At 38.2% G+C, this 17,780-nt stretch overlaps 1 protein-coding gene across 1 annotated transcript; it reads right to left on the reverse strand.

Moving 5' to 3' along the window:
• Window positions 1-1,737: 1,737 nt before the first annotated feature.
• Window positions 1,738-14,383, reverse strand: LOC123769942 (centrosomal protein of 83 kDa). The gene is given in 12 exon segments (XM_045761420.2): window positions 1,738-5,520; window positions 5,975-6,142; window positions 6,144-6,200; window positions 6,888-7,089; window positions 7,781-8,067; window positions 9,608-9,777; window positions 9,973-10,093; window positions 10,215-10,340; window positions 10,758-10,883; window positions 11,455-11,577; window positions 12,267-12,473; window positions 14,310-14,383. Coding segments are annotated over 11 exon segments (1,686 nt in total). The 5' UTR covers window positions 14,310-14,383; the 3' UTR covers window positions 1,738-5,421.
• Between the last annotated feature and the right edge of the window lie 3,397 nt (window positions 14,384-17,780).

Consider the following 17,780-nt stretch of genomic DNA (forward strand, 5'->3'; position numbering starts at 1 on the left):
TTGTGTAATCTCAAATTACAATAGTGTATATGTATTTCACTAGGGGGATATCCGGCTGTGCCCAGGTCTCTCTCCACCGTATCCTCTCTGTTATCCTATTTCCCCCTCGAGATCACCCGTCGCACCAAATCTCCACCTTTCTTCTGAAGAAATCAAGGGATTCATCCAGCCACCTTTCATTGATTCTGCGAAAGGGTAGAGGTTGGGGGATGGGGAGGGACGACAGTTACTAGTCGGCCCGACCAGCCTATGTCCATCCCATATTCCTAACCATCCACCCTGCAAAGTAGGGTGAGGCTAGCTCTAAGCCACGGCTTTTGTACGTTATACAGACAAATAAGTTTTCTTGCACCCGAGAAAACATTTATTATCATTTATCAATAATAAAAAACTATTATCATCATTTAGGATGATATTATGAGACCCAAAAAGACCATAAGAAATATCATTGGACTCAGATTCACAAAGGCTTTTATATGCATGGAGATACGAGACACACGGGAACAGTGCCTGGTGAAGATTTCATAAATGCTTATCGGATAAAAGGTTTGTACTATCACAGCTGCAATTGGGCAACTACATAGTTGGGTGAGTCAGTGTGGGAATGTGCGAGTGGTCTAAATGTGACAGATACGCTCGCGTCTATTACTATGACATGACAGCTGGATGGCAAGGCTAGATGTGATAAGATGCTAAGTGACCCCATAATGGCCTTCTCTGTCTGCTGTCACTCACATGAAGTAATTAGTACTCACCTAGTTGTGCTTGCAGGGTTTGAGCTCTGGCTCTTTGGGCCCGCCTCTCAACTTTTTTCACCCCCCCTTCCCTCTCCAGGAAGCAGCCCGTAGCAGCTGTCTAACTTCCAGGTACTTATTTACTGCTAGGTGAGCAGGGGGATCAGGGTGAAAGTAACTCTTCCCATTTGTTTCCGCCGCCGCCGGGGATCAAACCCGGACCCTTAAGACTACGAATCCCGAGCACTGTCCACTCAGTCGTCAGACCCCAGAAGACCACTGGATGGCCTTCCCTGTCTACTGTCACTCACAATGTAACCAATATTTACTATTTGTGTCTGCAGAATCGATCTATTAGCATTTTGGCCCCACCTTTTTAACCAATCTATTTTTCCTCTATTATGTCTACAACATATATCTCACTCTAACACATGCAATCACATCCCCAGGAAGCAGCCCATTGCAGTTGTCTAACTCCCAGATACCTATTTACTTCTAGGTGAACAGGAGCATCTGGATGAAAAACTGCCCATTTGTTTCTGCCTTGACCAGGAATCGAACTTGGGGCCTTAGGACTACGACTCCCGAGCACTATCCACTCAGCCACAAGGCCCCCAGTGAATGGCCTTCCGTCTGCTGTGTAGTTCCATTTGTTGTTGAACTTCAAATTATTTGAAAGGAAATTATTTATTACTGATAAGTAATAGCACGATTCCTCTTATACCATCTACCACTTCTGATAAGCAATAATGTGGTGTACGCCCAAGGCTCATTTTCAAGTGACCTGGAATCATTACAGTAGACAGGAACTAATTATTTGCCATTAGTGGGACACAAAAGATGAGATACAAAGTGAAAATAAGGTGTGTTAGAACTGTTTATAAGTGAAAAGATTGAATTGCAACTGCAGCTTCCTCAATTTTGGCCAAAAGTTTAGTCACCCATGTTACTAACTATATGGACTTCAATTATCTTAAATATATTAAATAAATTAAAGACTGAATTTCAGATAAAATTTACTAACACCTTAAGTGCCTTACTACTGCACACTTAATTGTATAAACCTTTTTATACACAAAAATAGGATATAAAAATATATTTCCGCCCCAATGGGCCCAATATCCAAGCGTAGGCATCGGTTCAACGTTGAATCAATGTGACTAATGTTGATTTAACATTGAATTGGCTTTGCTCTTGGATATTGTGGCCAGTGGGGCATGGTAGATTAAGCTACCATATTTGCCATGTTTTTGGTCCACCACCAACCAATTATATATTGTATTTACATGCACAAAACCATACATTTTCACCTACAAAACTACTTGAAAATCACTTTCAATTAATGTATGATGAAACATACTAAAACATTTCTTAACAAAATACAATAAATTATGAGCCAGAAAATACAGTACTGTACACAGTAATTGTAAGTACTATACACAAGCATTGATTAATTAAATTTTGAATTTCATCAAATACTGAACAGTTCTAATGAACAATTCCTATCTATATAAAGATTAAAAAGATACACAAACACATGTACTGTACCTACATCTGTCAAACCATCACCTTTTAGGGGGGGCAAGCAGAGATGGGGTGTTTCCAGCATCTAAAAGAATTTTTTTCATTATGGTATTAACAATTCTAATTACTGTTCGTGTGAAATAGAGGCAAGAGTTCACACTAGGAAAATTATAAATCATTTGATAATACAGTACAGTACTATAGCATGTGGCAAAAGCCGCAAGTGTTCCCCATTAAAATATCAACTTTGTTATAACAAGATACTTTCCCGGAGGACACCTCCTGTGATATGTAAGGGTCCATTATAATGTCTTCTCTATGTGTGTACATTGTAAATTTACTGGTTGTTGTCACCCTTCAATGTATGTCTCTTAGTTTATTCTGAGTATTTACATAGTACAGGAGTACAACAATTGATATATCTGTGAGCAGGAGTGACTTTTCTCTTGGTGTTACTGTAAAAAAAAAAAAAAAAGCACAAACATATTAAGCTCTGAAAGATCTCAAGAAAAATACTGTAAAAGCTTGACAATTCAAATGCGATAACTCGAATCTTTAAATAATTCAAATACAGTACTTCATCAGAGCAAATGGATGGACCTTAGACAAGCCGCCGGCTTCCAGTCCTCGTTGAGGCTACTGGTATTAGTGGCCCTCGGGTAAATTCAGGTAAATACTGCAAATTTGATTTCAAGTTTTTGACTACTCAACGTGAATAAAAACTTAAGTTATCGAGATTTCTAAGAACAACCGAGCAAACAAAAACCGGAACACATTAAAATTTTTAATTTTTTGACTTTCCAAGTAAAAATTTGCCAAACTCGAATGTCTGGCTAATTCAAATAGGGGTGGGCCCGATATAATTTGGATTATCATGCACGAACAGTACTGTGGCTGCTAGCACTTAGCTGCAAGTACAATATGTGCATACTGGATGGTAAAGGGGCTTGTATATAATGCAACATTTGGACAATAATCCTACTACAAGATATTCACATATTCATAACACACACAGGCCTAAGTTTATTTTATATTCTCTGGATAGATGAAGAGTAAGGGGATGAAAGAGGATATAAAAAGGTTTCAAATATATCAACACAAAATATAACATGGAAACAATGGATATAAACTGCATGAGTTTAGATTCAGGAAAGACCTGGGTAAATGTTAATTCAGAAACGGTTGTAGATTTATGAAAATAATTACCGGGTAACATAATAGACACGGGAATCACTGGATTGTTTTAGCGTAGGTTAGACATATACAGGTATATTAACGAGTTTGGGTGGATATAAATAGGATCTCTCTCTCATATGAGCCAACAGGACATCTACAGTTTCAAGTATTGGTTAGACATACTATACATGAATTAGTTTGGGTAAACATAAATAGGAGCTGCCACATGAGTCAATAGGCTTTCTGCAGTTTCAAGCATAGGTTAGACATATATATGAAAGAGTTTGAATGGATATCAATTGGAGCTGCCTTGTAGGGACCAATAGTCCTAATAAATTAATGACATTAAAGATAATATGCAATTATCTGCATTAATCTAATGTCTTTTGCTCCCCCATGATGCCCTCATACTAGAAATAGAATTTGTACTTTGATAGAATAGTTTAGAAACAATCAAATAAACACAATTTTTTTAATAAATTAAATTATTACACACTTCATAAAAATAATTTTCCTTAATATACTGTATATCTATGACCTAAAAGCAACTTCAAAGAGCTTCAAAATAACTATCTAATTACTGTACTTGAATTAGCAACATCAGTTTGGAAACCATCAAATATATTTATCATTTGAAAAAACAAATAATTAACTCATTAGAATAAGTCAATTTTTTGTCTTAGAATATAGTATTAATTTAAAACCAGCTTCAAGAGGCTTTCAAATAACTATGCTATTATTTAAATTAATGATAGGATTTTAAAACTACTGCAATTACTTTTCAGTGCAGCTGATTGTGAAAGTAAGTAAGTAATTATCAAAAGAAGGCACCAAACCGGGAAGGCTATGTAAGCTGATTGTGAAAAGTATCCCCAGTCCCTAGACTGGCATATTTTATGGTCTTGAGGTTCTCTTGAGATGATTTCGGGGCTTAGTGTCCCCACGGCCCGGTCCTCGACCAGGCCTCCACCCCCAGGAAGCAGCCCATAGCAGCTGTCTAACTCCCAGGTACTTATTTACTGCTAGGTAACAGCAGTTACCTGGCTGATACAAACAATATTATCAAATATTCTTTAAAAATGCTAATACTGCATTAGAACCACACTGTCTGCAATTGATGGTGGCCTTGTCCAGCTCCCGTGCTGTCATAATGGAACAAAACTGAGTAAGACCATATGCTAGCACATCTGACACCCCACGAATGTGGAAACCTTTTAGCTCTAAATCCTGCTAGCCAGAAGAGAAGCCATACCCAAATCCCGAAAAGGCATAGAAGCTATGGCAGGCATACAATGCCACAACAGATAAGAGTCTACCCATTTTGTTCACATATTCATAATATGTTGGACAAGATGGTGACTGGTGTAACTCATCGTCTTCGGATCACCATTCCCTGGTTATCATGATCTAGTCCAACAGAAGCACAGGTGTAGAATATTCTACCTCAGAGACTTGCCATTTTCCCCCCCTTGCCTAATAACGAAAAGAAGGTTATGACCATACATAAGAGTTGTACTTTTTGAAGTCTGTACTATGAGACATTCTTAACATATCCCTAGAAAACTTTGTAGGAAAAACAAAACAATAAGATATCTCTACTGGGAATACCTATTAATAATTAGGTATATATAAAATAAATAAATTATGAAATCTAGAAAGACAACATAAATGACTAGAAGTAGTGATTAACTTTAACTACTAAGCTATTGAAAGGTCCTATACTGTGGTACATAAAGAGGAAAAAAAAAAGTATTTAAAAATACTACATCATGGTGTGCAAGAAAAAAGTATTTAAAAGTTCTATATTGTAGTGCACAAGGTAAAAAAAATAAATAATTGCATTGAAGACCTGTAAGGCTCAATTGCACATGGTGATCTCTTAGATTAATAACCAATTTACCCTTTCTATAGCCACTTGTAGGGAAGGGTCACATTCAAAAGAACTTCACTTGAAGGTCTTCATTACAAGACCCATTACACTGTGTAGCTATAAAGACTCAAGTTCTGATAGACAATGTAACTGATCCACTTCAAGCTCGCTCAGTTTCTGGCCCACGGCTCCTATACATGTTGTCAGCTCTGCCATCTTCAAAAAATAAACATTAATTTTAAATAATGCACACTGTTAATGCTAATAATACTACAACTAATAATATAATATTGTATTTATATCAAATACTACAACATTTACATTTCATTTCAGGCTCAGGCAAGGCCAAATACAGGTTGGCTGTGTTGTAAATATACATAAAAAGTTTCTTCCTTATTAAGGTAAGGTAATTATCAGGCGAGAGCACTAAGCCAATGTAATTATACAGCACTTGAAAGTAATATGAGTACAAGGTAATGGGATATGAGGGTGGGGAAAGGAATGGTGCCCATCCACTTGGACCATCGGGAATCCAACATCAACCCAAAAACACACAAGGCCATCATTCTACTGACTAGTACGAGTGGTTAGATGCGCCTGTTATTAAGGAGAGAGTTAAGTTACAGATTAGGTGTGCAAAGGTTTATAATTAAACTTATTACACCCCTACCTCTGGTAATGTTGATTGAAATTCACTTAGTCCCCGTATAAATGCTGCAAACTCGTAGTGCTTCCTAGTTATGTCTCGTAATTGGCTTTGGAGATGCCTGTAAACATTTGCAGGAACGTTATCTTGGAGAGCTGCACGTTGGGCCTCCAGCTGCTCAACCTGGACTACAGCCAATTTCCAGCTTAAACCTCAACTTCTTAATCAAGCTTCCATAATTACGAACTTTCTGTGAATGCATAAGTATTCATAATTTAGCCACAAGAAAATGCAGTTCATTAAATGCAATGTTTGCATTTAATGAACTAATAATAGTTATCATACTTTAGTTTGCAACCTACTCAATTTAATATACATTATATAATAAAAAAATAGCTTGAAAAGATAAATAAAAAAATTAAATGTTATGTAATGAAATACACACGTCATGGGTTGCAATGTGTAATGTCATAGAATGCATCTGATAGCTGGCACACACATGCCAATAGTATTATCCAAGCCAAACTCCTGGTGACATTCTCGACACAGAGGAGAAGTAACTTTTCCAACTGTTTTGTCCCCCCTCTATATAGCAGGGGGTAAGAGACCAACTCACTATCGATATAAACCATCCAATAACAAAGAAAACAAAATTCTCAACCTTCCACTGGATACTGTTAGGAAACATCCAACCAATCACCGCAACTCTCTGACCTACATAATCTCCACTAATATGCCTACCCTGACTGCCCAAAGGTGGCAGCTCTGAGCCACCCAACAATCTGAAGAAGGAAGCCCTCTCGCACTCAAGCACTTGGCATGAGTAACCGAAACACAAAGGCAGAAATTGGGAGCTACCAAGGAGCACCACAGAAGGGAAAACTGAAGAAATTAGCTCAAAACGTTAAGTGGACAAAGACTGGCAGCCTTACTCTACCTGTTTCAGTTGATTAGACTCCTCTAAGTGCTTTCTGTTCTTTTCAGCAAGTAGAGTCTCTAAAGTTGAGATCCTGGCACGCCGCTGCTCAAGTTCCTCTTGATGAGAAGAACGCAGATCTGCCAGAAGCCGATCTCCAACTTCTCTTTCTTTTTTAGCATCCTCCTTCACTGCACTGTACTGACTTCTTGCTTCACTAACCCTGTTAAGCAGTTTTAGGTCAATACACTGTTTAGTGTCAGTCCACTTAGAACTTACTGTTTTAAGGATGACAAGGGAAAATTGGCAACAAACACAATGTCTAAAAGAAATGAAGAAGCCACGTGAGCAGCAGAATGGTAAGTGAGAGTGACCATTTAAATGACATGTACACTTACTACAACTAGATTAGCAAAGCAAGTTCATAGAATTGATTGAGGAATTTATTAAAGGAAAAATACAAATAGGAAAAAAATAAAGAGAGACATGGAAAATCACAGAGATGGAATAAATGTGCAGAAAGCCTTAGAAGGTTAGGTTTGGATGAGAACAAAGTTAGATCATAAGTAGAGGTTGCTCATTCAGTGGCACCAAGGGCAGGATATTATATAACAGAACTCGGCCAATCATTTTTTTTATTGTGTGTGTAGAATGCAAAATTAAATCAGAGTCTTGGAGTGAGTATTCAACCACTTGCTCATCATCTTTTATAACCTGTATGATTCACCTTTACCTCATTCCGTGCCTCAAACTGCGTACAATCGTGATTTGTACTAAGGCACGGTTGTTTCTGTTACTTCACGGAATGGTGAAACAAACTAATATCAAGATACTGAGGATCAGCCCATTATACAGTGCTTCCTACAAACTTTGCTACTTACATTGTTTAAGCTAAAACACACAATATATCTTACTGGTTGTTAAGCTGTTGAATATTAAGATGAAGATCCTTGTTGAGAACCTTGAGTTGCTGAACTTCAGCCTGGTGCTGAAGAAGTTCCTGACGGAGAGAGGAGGAGTCTTCTCTCTCTCGCCGCAGTAACCCTTCCATACCCTCCAGTGAAGCCACCCTGGCCTCAAGTACCGCCTTCTCTTTCTCTACACCATGCAGCTTTTCAGTCATTTGATCAACTTCGGCTCTAAACTTGGATTCTCTGGTATCTCTCTTTTCTTCTGCACTCTTCGCTGTAGCCTCAAGCACCTAACCATATAGCTGATGATGAATCCATATACATACAAAGTATATGCGAGCTTCCTTATATATATACATACAAATATACATGCATATGTACAGTAATGTGGCGCTGGTATGCAAGGATAATTATTATATTTCTTTCAAGTACTTCAAAGAATACAAACATAAAAATATTAAATCGATTAAAGCACTCTTAGTTCTACAGGGACATGTGTTCCTTGAGATTCTGTGCAAAACTGAACTGAGCAGCACTTGGTTGAAGATCACATGGAAAAGCAAGAAGTGTTCCACGATGAAGAATGGTATTACATAATTTTGTAAACTATGTATGGTACTCTAATTTTAATTTGTATTAACAATATACAACATACAATTAATGCAATTTCTTTAGTAGTCATATAGTAGTATCAAAATTTGCAAAAATAATACTGTATAGTGCATTATACAATTTATCATGGCACAGAAGTTAGATTTTGAGCATAAGGCAGAGCTCCTGTCTGAGCAAGCCAGTCGATTGCTTCTTTAAGCAATCTCTTAATCTTCCAAAGAACAAGGTTAAACACATTCAGGCTGCTCAACACTTGATCCCAGTACAGTAGATTGCTTCCATCTTGCCCTCTCGCCTAATATGTCAAATTTTGAACAGAATTAAGCAATGCGGTAAAAATGTGACGTAATAGTAAGAATTAAATTACCTGTACCACAATATTGACATATTCTATGCATCGACCTCGATTAGTTAAGAGGGCTGCATGGGTTTGTACATATCTGGTCTCACAAAACAGTTGAATTTATGTAGAAGCAAATTGGTGAAAAAAGAGGTTAAAATCTATATACTGGGGAAAAGAAGACTAGAGAATACTCTATCCAGCTTGACACGGACTTCAAATTTGAATTCATCTATATACTCAAACCCTTTCCAAGACAGACAGTTGAGTAGTACGCTGGCTAACATGCAAGTCAGTTCACCTGACAGCTACTTATAAGCATCATTAGATGTCAGCATCTACTTGTCAACAGTGTAGAAAGAAGCTGCCCAACCAAGCTTGCCTCACTAGAAACCCAAGCAGCAAACAGGAAGTTAATCAAAGAGGAGTGGAAGCACCCGAGTAGGCTTCTCGGACAGAAGCTTTTATCAACACTAGAGCAATACTTTTCATAGTGTAAGATTCTCAGGTTTGGAACACATTCTAAATTTTCCCAAGAGGTCCCTAACATAATTCTATATGTTTAATTTGACACATTGTCTAGAGGAAAATATACCAAAATACAGTAAAGTCAAAACTCTAATGTATATACTCACAATAATCATACAGCAAATTACACAATCAAGTTTGACACAGGATCTTGAGGTAAGAATCTTTGTATAAAATTAGGAGTCTACTATATGACAATAATGACAAAAAGGTATCAAGCACCTGCAAAAATTCAGTGCTGAATGTAATGAAATGCTTCTTTATGGTGGATACCATCAGTGGCTCCTGGAAACAGGGTGCCACCAAGGGGAGCCATGGCAGGAAATGGTTTCTCCTCATAAACTATATACCTTTAATTGGTCCTGCAGCTGAGAGTTCTGTTGTGCAAGTTGGTGCGAACTGGAGAGATGTGATTGCCTCTCTTCAGTCATACGTTTTTCCAGTTCCAACTCTTTGGCTGCAAATCGCTCTTTGACCCTGGAAAGTACTGACTTCTCTTCTTCCACAGTATTCATTAGTTCTGAATGATATAAAAAAATAACCATTACTTTCATAAGTAAATTAGTCTGCATATTTGAAATATGGCTACATCTGGAAAACAATTATTGAAATGACTAGTTTGTTCCACTTGCCTATAACTCTTGCTGAACCAATGCTTACCTATATAGTTTTTAAAACAAACTTTATGAAGACTTCCTTAAAATACAATATTTACCATTGATACGTTTAGAAGCTGCTGTTGCCTCTTGATCTTTAATGTGACGAAGCTGAGAGACTTCATTCTGAGCAGCCGTTAGCTGTACTCGGCATTGTTGCTCTACTTCAGATAAGCGACTCTAAAATAGCAATGCAAAAGTAAAATTGTATAATTATAATATTCATATCAAATTACAGTTTATCAAGAATTATATAAATGAATAATGTACAAAGCATATATTGTCAGCATAGTTCTTATACCTTAATAAGCTGTTGCTGATGCCTTTCAGAATTAAGGGTTGTAGTCAACTCTTGAACTGTAGTTCTCTCTTTGTCCAACTCCCCACGCAAGTTATCCACAGTTTCCCGTAGTTGGTTTTTTTCTCCCTTAGGAATAACAAAAACAAAACTTCCTAAAATTATCAAAGTTTGGATATAAATACAGTACAGTACTGTAAACGTCTTATGATGTTTCAATAGGCAATAGTAAGGCTGAGTTATTTCAGCAATGCATTAACCTCTAAACAGGCTCCAATCACTGTCTGTGATTACCTCCTGGGGCCTCAAATCCCCAAATGCTATTTTTGTTAATTAGTTTTGTAAACCATTTTTTTCACGTGCACCTCAATGCAGGAGTTTTAATTAACCGAGCCATATATGGGTTAATAGACTCGATAACAAAATGTAATTATATTAGTATTGCTATGACTTTCAGAATAAGTCTAACATGCTTCCTATCACCAACAATGAAAAGCCAAACTATGTAGAGTAATTCATATTACTAAGCAAACAGAAATACGGTACCTTAAGTGCCTGGAGTGTCGTTTGTTGTGACAGTGTATGTTGCTGCAACTCTTCTTCAGCTTTGGTCTTCTCCTTCACCATTTTGTCAAGTGCTCTAACACCAGCTTCTACCTCCTCCTCCATTACCTGTTAATTGCCATAATGATACACTTTAGCACCTCAAGGTGATGTCTACAACTTTAAAGGATAAAGTTATTCATTCAAATTTCTGTATAAATAAAAAATTAAATGAAATGAGATTTTCTGAAGGGTCTTTAGTAGCTTCCCGAGATAATTAAGTGCCCAGCCAAGCCTCGTGAAGATGCACCAGGTCTCTGAGAGCCAACTTTGCCTACCAGGAGCCAGGACTAAGATTCATCAAGCATCTAGGCAAACACTTACAAATATTTTATCTCTCTCCTTAATCATGGCAACTTCAATAGCTTCAATACTGTACTTCATAACCCATTTGTTTTTATTATTATAGACATTATAATGCTTCAGAGCTTATAAATTGTATAATAAGCTGCCACGATTGAGGAAAGGTGCACAGGTTTCATGAGTGGTTGCATAAATGCTTGATGAATCCTGGCCTAGAACTAGAATTTGACTATGAGGTGAGATGAGCTGGAATTAGAGATCAAACCAAAATTCATCCTGTAAAAGAAAGTCAGGGAACTTGTTCACAGATTTCATAGTACTATGGCACTAATATTACCTTGATTTTTTGCTGTAACTGAAGGTTGGACTGTTGCAACTTTCTGTGCTTCTCACTTTGTGCATCTTGTACTTCAGACAGTTGACGTTCAGCTGCCATTCTTTGTCTTTCAGCTTCTCTCAGCTATTAAATAAACACAATGTGATTTCATTATCTTTGGAGATCTGCCTACTCAAAATACTCCTACAGTCTTCCCGGCTTAATGCCTTCTTTTGATAATTACGTACTTACTCAAAATACTTCTGCTCAAGTTTTTTTAAATTTATGAATACAAAGTTTTAATAAGCTAAGCCTAGGGAAGAGTACATATGCATGTTACCATGTTTCAGGACCAAAGAGCCACAGCTCAAGCCCCGCAAGCACAATTAGGTGAGTACAGTTATCTCAAAATCTAATGATACCAGTTGCTCCATCACTCTACAGAAAAATTATGCCGTTGAAGAATAGTTTGTTCTGCATTCTTAGCATTTTGATAATTGAGTTGTCATTAAAGTTCTTTTGTATTATTTTTCCATAAGCAGAGTTATAGTAGATAAGGCAATTTTTTATTTACACTTTGCATCAGAAATTAAGTATTTTGAATTTTTAATACACTAACAATACACAGCAGCATATACTATATGTTGTTAATTTATCAGAAATGACAAAATCATCATCCTTAAGGGAGCAATAACATGTGGAATCCTAATCAAATATTTATACTACAGTACTGTATATTTAAAGCATTATAAATGACTTTTGAAGGATCAAAGGAAAAAATCATCAATGGAGAAAAGGTTTACCCATTTTAGTACAATAGTACAGTGCTGTACCTGAGTTTCGTATTTCAGTTTGAGTTCTTCCATTTCCCGAGTATGCCTCTCTAGCGTAGCTGATAACTCTGTCTTAACGAGAGCATTCTCATATCGGTAAGTTGCTAGAGATCGTTGGAGTAAATGATCAGCCTCCATAGTGCCCCTGCTTCCTGAAGGCATAGTGTCAGCCATGGCATGGTCCTCGCTGGAGTCCGTGCTACTCATCTGTAACAGATATATTCCCTTAACACAGTAAAGTTTGGCTAATTTAATAATCCCCACTGTCAGTTATAGGACGTCTGTACTGTTCTTAACTCAGACGTATTGAGATTCCCTTAGGTCATCTACTGACCCTCCCCAGGATGCAGCCCACAATAGTTACTTAACTTGCGGGTATCTATTTTACTGATAGGTGATTAGAGGCATCAGGTAAAAGGAAAGTTGCTCAAGCATATATGTCCATCAAGGAGATTGAACTTTTATGCCATGGTTACGAGTCAAAGGATGTAGACCACTGTGCTGCAGAAATCAGTTTGTATTAATTAATAATATGAGTGACATTAACTCTAATGAGTGCCAATTATTTTAAAGGAAGAAAATTGGCAATTAAATTAAAATAAAATGCTTTCCTCCAAAACAGTAAATATAATTATCTATGATACCTTGTGTTCTGATGCTACACCAAAGTGTTTTGTCTTTAACTATAGCAGATTTTCAACTATCAAAAACAAATGTGACCAACTTTCAAGTTTTCTGTAAATATGTAACAAATACTTTTATATTACTGTAACTCAAATGACAATATGGACTGGCACAGCCAGAATTATATAGAACAGCATTTTCATGCTAAAGTTGCATGACAAAATTATTTTAATATATTTTAAAATAGCCAGTATTGTGTGAATATTTATATTTTTATCTCCGTTAAAACCTTGTAATTAGGTTGAAGCCTGTCTGACTCCAAATTATTTTGCTGTCTCGGCTGGTCATGACTGCTGGCAAACACCACTGGGGTATTAGAACCATACGAGCAACATTGGTATTCAAATTTTGAAACAAAATGTTGATCTTTCTTTGATGAAGATAACACTTTGTAAAAGACAATCAACACATAACACTTTGAGGGTTAAACAAGTTTAATCTAACCCAAATTAACCTAACTCATTCTAACCCATCATAGCTTAGCTTTACTTAACAAAAATATTAAACAATGTCTTTTTCATACATAATCTGTGCAAGGTGTGTGAAATTATAAGAGCTGCTTCTGGCGATCACTTTGAATAATATTATTAAAGACTGGCCACCAATAGATTCTAAAACCTAACCTAAGCCAATCGAACCAAACCCACCCTAACCTAACAACACACACGATTTGAACACTAGAAAACGTGATGTCGAAATGCTTGTTTAGGATTTGACTGTACCCCAGTTAGGTTATGTAGATACAAGTCACATTATACACAAGCCACTGGCTTCCGGTCCCCTTCAAGGCCACTAATGAGATGTTGGTGCTCGGGTATATTCAGATTTTAAAACCTACCTAACCTTACTCAATGTAACCTAACCAAATGTGATCAAACCCAAACCCAGATAAATGTTAACGATACTGTACGATCTAAAGCAAACAAAAAAATAGCTTTGTCGAAACGTTTTGTGCAGTATTTAACCATAGTCTATTTAGGTTAGGTTAAGTTGGCTTCAAAAAGCGTTGGGTACAAAATAACCTGTATCACTGGCTTACAGACCCATGGGGTATAGTGTACTATTTGCACGGCGTAGAATTAACTTACATTCTAGTAGTTTACTAGTAGTAGTGACTAGTTTAACAAAGTTACAAAGTTACCACGTTCCATGTGGTTAAGTTTGGGTACATTAGCTAGATAAATGAGGCTGAAGCCACACAGAGGGAGACCAATACATGTGTCAGTTGAGACACAAACACACATTTCTTCACCATTTTGGACAGACAATTCGTAAAGTTCATATAACAATTATTGGTCACTCTTAAACCCACATTATAATGCTTATTAACAGCTAAAATCTTCTACTTGACAGGCATACAGTTATTAAGTTAAGTTGAGCGGTGTTGAGAGCGTCATAGGACCAGCAGCCCGCCAGCACAACACAAACGTCACCCAGCGACCAACACTGGACGCTGGCAGGTTTTTGGGTGCAAAAACTTATATTATATAACTTATATTATTATAAGATAAGTGGGTAGACTTATATTATTTACCTGAATTTACCTGAGGGGACAGCACCGCTCCTGTGCCAGGTTAAGTCCACTACGGGATCATCCATAGCCCGTGCTACTTGGAACTTGTTCCGAGTAGCTGAATTTATTTATTTATCTATTTATTTATATATATACAAGAAGGTACATTGGGATTGTGAGGATACATAGCAGCAATTACATTCTTGTAAAGCCACTAGTACGCGCAGCGTTTCGGGCAGAATATATATATGAATCTATAACAACATACCTGAGGGCCACTACTACTAGTGGCCTCGGCGAGGACAGGAAGCCGGGGGTTTGTCAAAGATCCCCGCATTTGTCCTGATGATCTTTCCAGTTGTATTTTAAAACCCAACAGGGTATTGGCAGTCTCCGTGGTGCAGTGGTAAGACGCTCTCCTGGCGTTCCGCGAGCGCTTTGTCCTGGGTTCGTATCCTGGCCGGGGAGGATTACTGGGTGCAAAAATACAAGATTGTAACAACTCTTGTATATATAAATACCTGTAAAAACATAAAAAATTAATACAGCTTCGGCGGGTAGGCCATCACCCATGGGTTAATAACCCTATGAGTGATTATATGCTAGTTAGACTTGTATTTAACAATATATATAATCAGGATGAACGCCTTATATGTACTATTAATGAACAAAAGGACATATATATATATATATATATATATATATATATATATATATATATATATATATCACAAACAATCAACATATTACTGAACATTCTGAGTGATAAACATATGCATCCTTTATATCCTTTACATATGCAGTATGTTACCAGACGTACACACAAATACTTGTATGACTAGGTAAACATACAATTTGCAATACACATTCAGACAATTCAACAAAGTTACAATCTTGGTGCAAAATTCTTATGTCTCGCCAGATTAACACCAATCTTTCCGTTGTGACACATCCAGGCTAGTTATTCAGGAACAGTCCTTATCTCAGTGTTTCAATTTACATTAATCAATCAAGAACATAATGCGTGAGGGTGTGAGACCTTAACATACCACATAGTTTACACTTCGTTTAATTATCATTAATAATTTGTGTGAACCTCTCCTTGCATACATCCTCTTGCATCTGGTATGGCTCTGATGATCATGTCGGGGCAACTGGCTATCGTCTGATCAATGATTATAGCCAGTTGTTATCCGTCTCTCCGGATTACTTATTGGACGGCGATATTGGATTGGACGATACTTACAGCGACGGCCTCGTTTCTTGCACGTCCGCGTTCGATGACCCGATGGTCCAAGTGATTGGGTGATTGGGAGCCCCTCCTTTCTTTCGTTCTTTCCCAGATACTTGTCCTCATATCCCATGTCCTTGTCCTCATATCTCTTCCATGTGTCGTACAGTCATACTGACATCTCCCACTCCTCATAATTACTTTACCTTGAGGCTACTGCTGGATATGGGGATCTATTCCTATATGCCTCATATAAGAAGAAACTCGTGAATGACTGAAAATCTATGTCAGGTGGATATTTTCGCATGAGGCAGTTTGATGAACAAGGTCTCTTCTGTCATGTTTGTAGCTATGGCGACGATGTCAAGAAAACTGCAAGATTGGTATATTAGGCTGCATGTAACTGGCTCACCACAGACGTAGAATGCTCAGCTTAGAGACTGTTGTGGTCTAGTTCTTGAGCCACTTGTGCTATAAATGATCGCAGATATATATTCATTAAACTGTGCAACAAATTTTTCAAGACTGTAACTTGCATAACTAAATAAATTTTGGGGTTCACTTCCAGAGCCCATTATGTGCCTCTGTTACCTTTTCCTCTACCGCCCATAGGATGGGTATGGGGTCTACTACCACCCACAGGATGGTTATGGGATCCACTACCATCCACAGGATGGGTATGGGGTCCACTACTGCCTACAGGATGGGTATGGGGTCCACTAAAACCCACAGGATGGGTATGGGGTCCACTACCACCCACAAGATGGGTATGGGGTCTACAACCACCCACAGGATGGGTATGGGGTCCACTACCACCCACAGGATGGGTATGGGGTCTACAACCACCCACAGGATGGGTATGGGGTCCACTACCACCCACAGGACGGGTATGGGGTCCACCACCGCCTACAGGATGGGTATGGGGTCCACTACCACCCACAGGATGGGTATGGGGTCCACTACCACCCACAGGATGGGTATGGGGTCTACAACCACCCACAGGATGGGTATGGGGTCCACTACCACCCACAGGATGGGTATGGGGTCTACAACCACCCACAGGATGGGTATGGGGGTCCACTACCACCCCCAGAATGGGTATGGAGTCCATTACCACCACAGGACGGTTTTGGGGTCCTTATCGCCTATGGGATGGATATTTGAGCAAGTATTACCCACAGGATGGATACTGGCTGCATAATATATAAATTAACATAATAAAATAATACGGCTACCCGGGCATCAAGGGAGGGCTTTATTACGCGGAGTTTCCCAAGGTCCAACCACTTGGGCTGGACAGTAGAGCGACGGTCTTGCTTCCTGCAGGTCGGCGTTCAATCCCAGACCGTCCAAGTAGCTGGGCACCATTCCCCCCCCCCCCCCCCATCACAAATCCTTATCCTGACCCCTTAAAAGTGCTATATAGTCGTAATGGCTTGGCGCTTTCCCTGATAATTCCCTCTCTCTCCGTCCCAAGGTCGGACATAGGCTGAGACACAGGCTGTCTTTGTCTTGGCGACCCTGCCTTGCAACACAGCAACTTCTAAGCTGTATATGTTGGCTTGCACGGTAAACACTGCGTGGTAGTTGCTTTGCAACAATGTACCACGTAATCACCAACACATGTACTTTCGCAATTCGTAGTACTTTCTTGTACATAAATAAATGACATTCGCACTTAATTCTCGAATATGCTAAGTATCAAGTCACTGCACACACACAGACAGTAAAGTGTACAATATATCTTTATATCTCTGAATTGCAATACTAACCCTGACCTTAAGCGCTTCCTAGAGGGCTGTAACAGAACCCATGGGCACCACACGAGGAACAAATATCTATTTGATATTCCAAGAATCGACTTAACCAAAGCAAAAATTCTTTGCAAATTAAAGGTCCTAAACTGTGGAATGACTTCCCCAATGAGATTAAAAATTCAAATTCAAAAATTCAAATGTTTATTCAGGTAAAGTACATACATACAAGAGGTGATACAAAAATTGATAGATTTATAAATAGAGCTAGTAACATACAATGCCTAAAGCCACTATTACGCAAGTTCAAGTTCAAGTATGTTTATTGAGAT

Source organism: Procambarus clarkii, chromosome 45 (genome assembly GCF_040958095.1).
Source record: "Procambarus clarkii isolate CNS0578487 chromosome 45, FALCON_Pclarkii_2.0, whole genome shotgun sequence".
In the NCBI taxonomy this organism is placed as follows: Eukaryota; Metazoa; Arthropoda; class Malacostraca; order Decapoda; family Cambaridae; genus Procambarus; species Procambarus clarkii.